At 69.0% G+C, this 213-nt stretch overlaps 1 protein-coding gene across 1 annotated transcript in view; it reads left to right on the top strand.

Annotated features, from left to right (window-relative positions):
- Window positions 1-7: 7 nt before the first annotated feature.
- Window positions 8-213, top strand: part of LOC104471129 (scavenger receptor class F member 1-like) — a gene marked incomplete at its 5' end in the record, with an annotated part of 2,676 nt that continues 2,470 nt past the window's right edge. Inside the window, 2 exon segments of the mRNA XM_010086360.1 lie at window positions 8-96; window positions 184-206. Of these exon segments, the coding sequence (XP_010084662.1) occupies window positions 8-96; window positions 184-206 (112 nt within the window).

The raw sequence follows: 213 nt of genomic DNA, 5'->3' as shown, positions 1-213 counted from the left end.
CTGCCTCCAGCCGTGTCCCCGCTGCCGGCACGGGGACGTTTGCGACCCAGAGACCGGGTCCTGCCCGCGCTGTGAGCCTGGCTGGATGGGACCCAGGTATACCCAGGATCAGGGCACCGGTCCTCACGGGAGGTCCCTGCTCCGGGATGCAGCGGGATGATGCTTCGCTCTGTGTCTTGGCAGCTGCAACAGCTCCCGCCCTGCAGGCCCCCT

This window comes from Pterocles gutturalis, unplaced genomic scaffold (genome assembly GCF_000699245.1).
Source record: "Pterocles gutturalis isolate BGI_N339 unplaced genomic scaffold, ASM69924v1 scaffold2316, whole genome shotgun sequence".
NCBI lineage: Eukaryota > Metazoa > Chordata > Aves > Pterocliformes > Pteroclidae > Pterocles > Pterocles gutturalis.
This window is presented reverse-complemented; position numbering and strand designations above follow the sequence as displayed.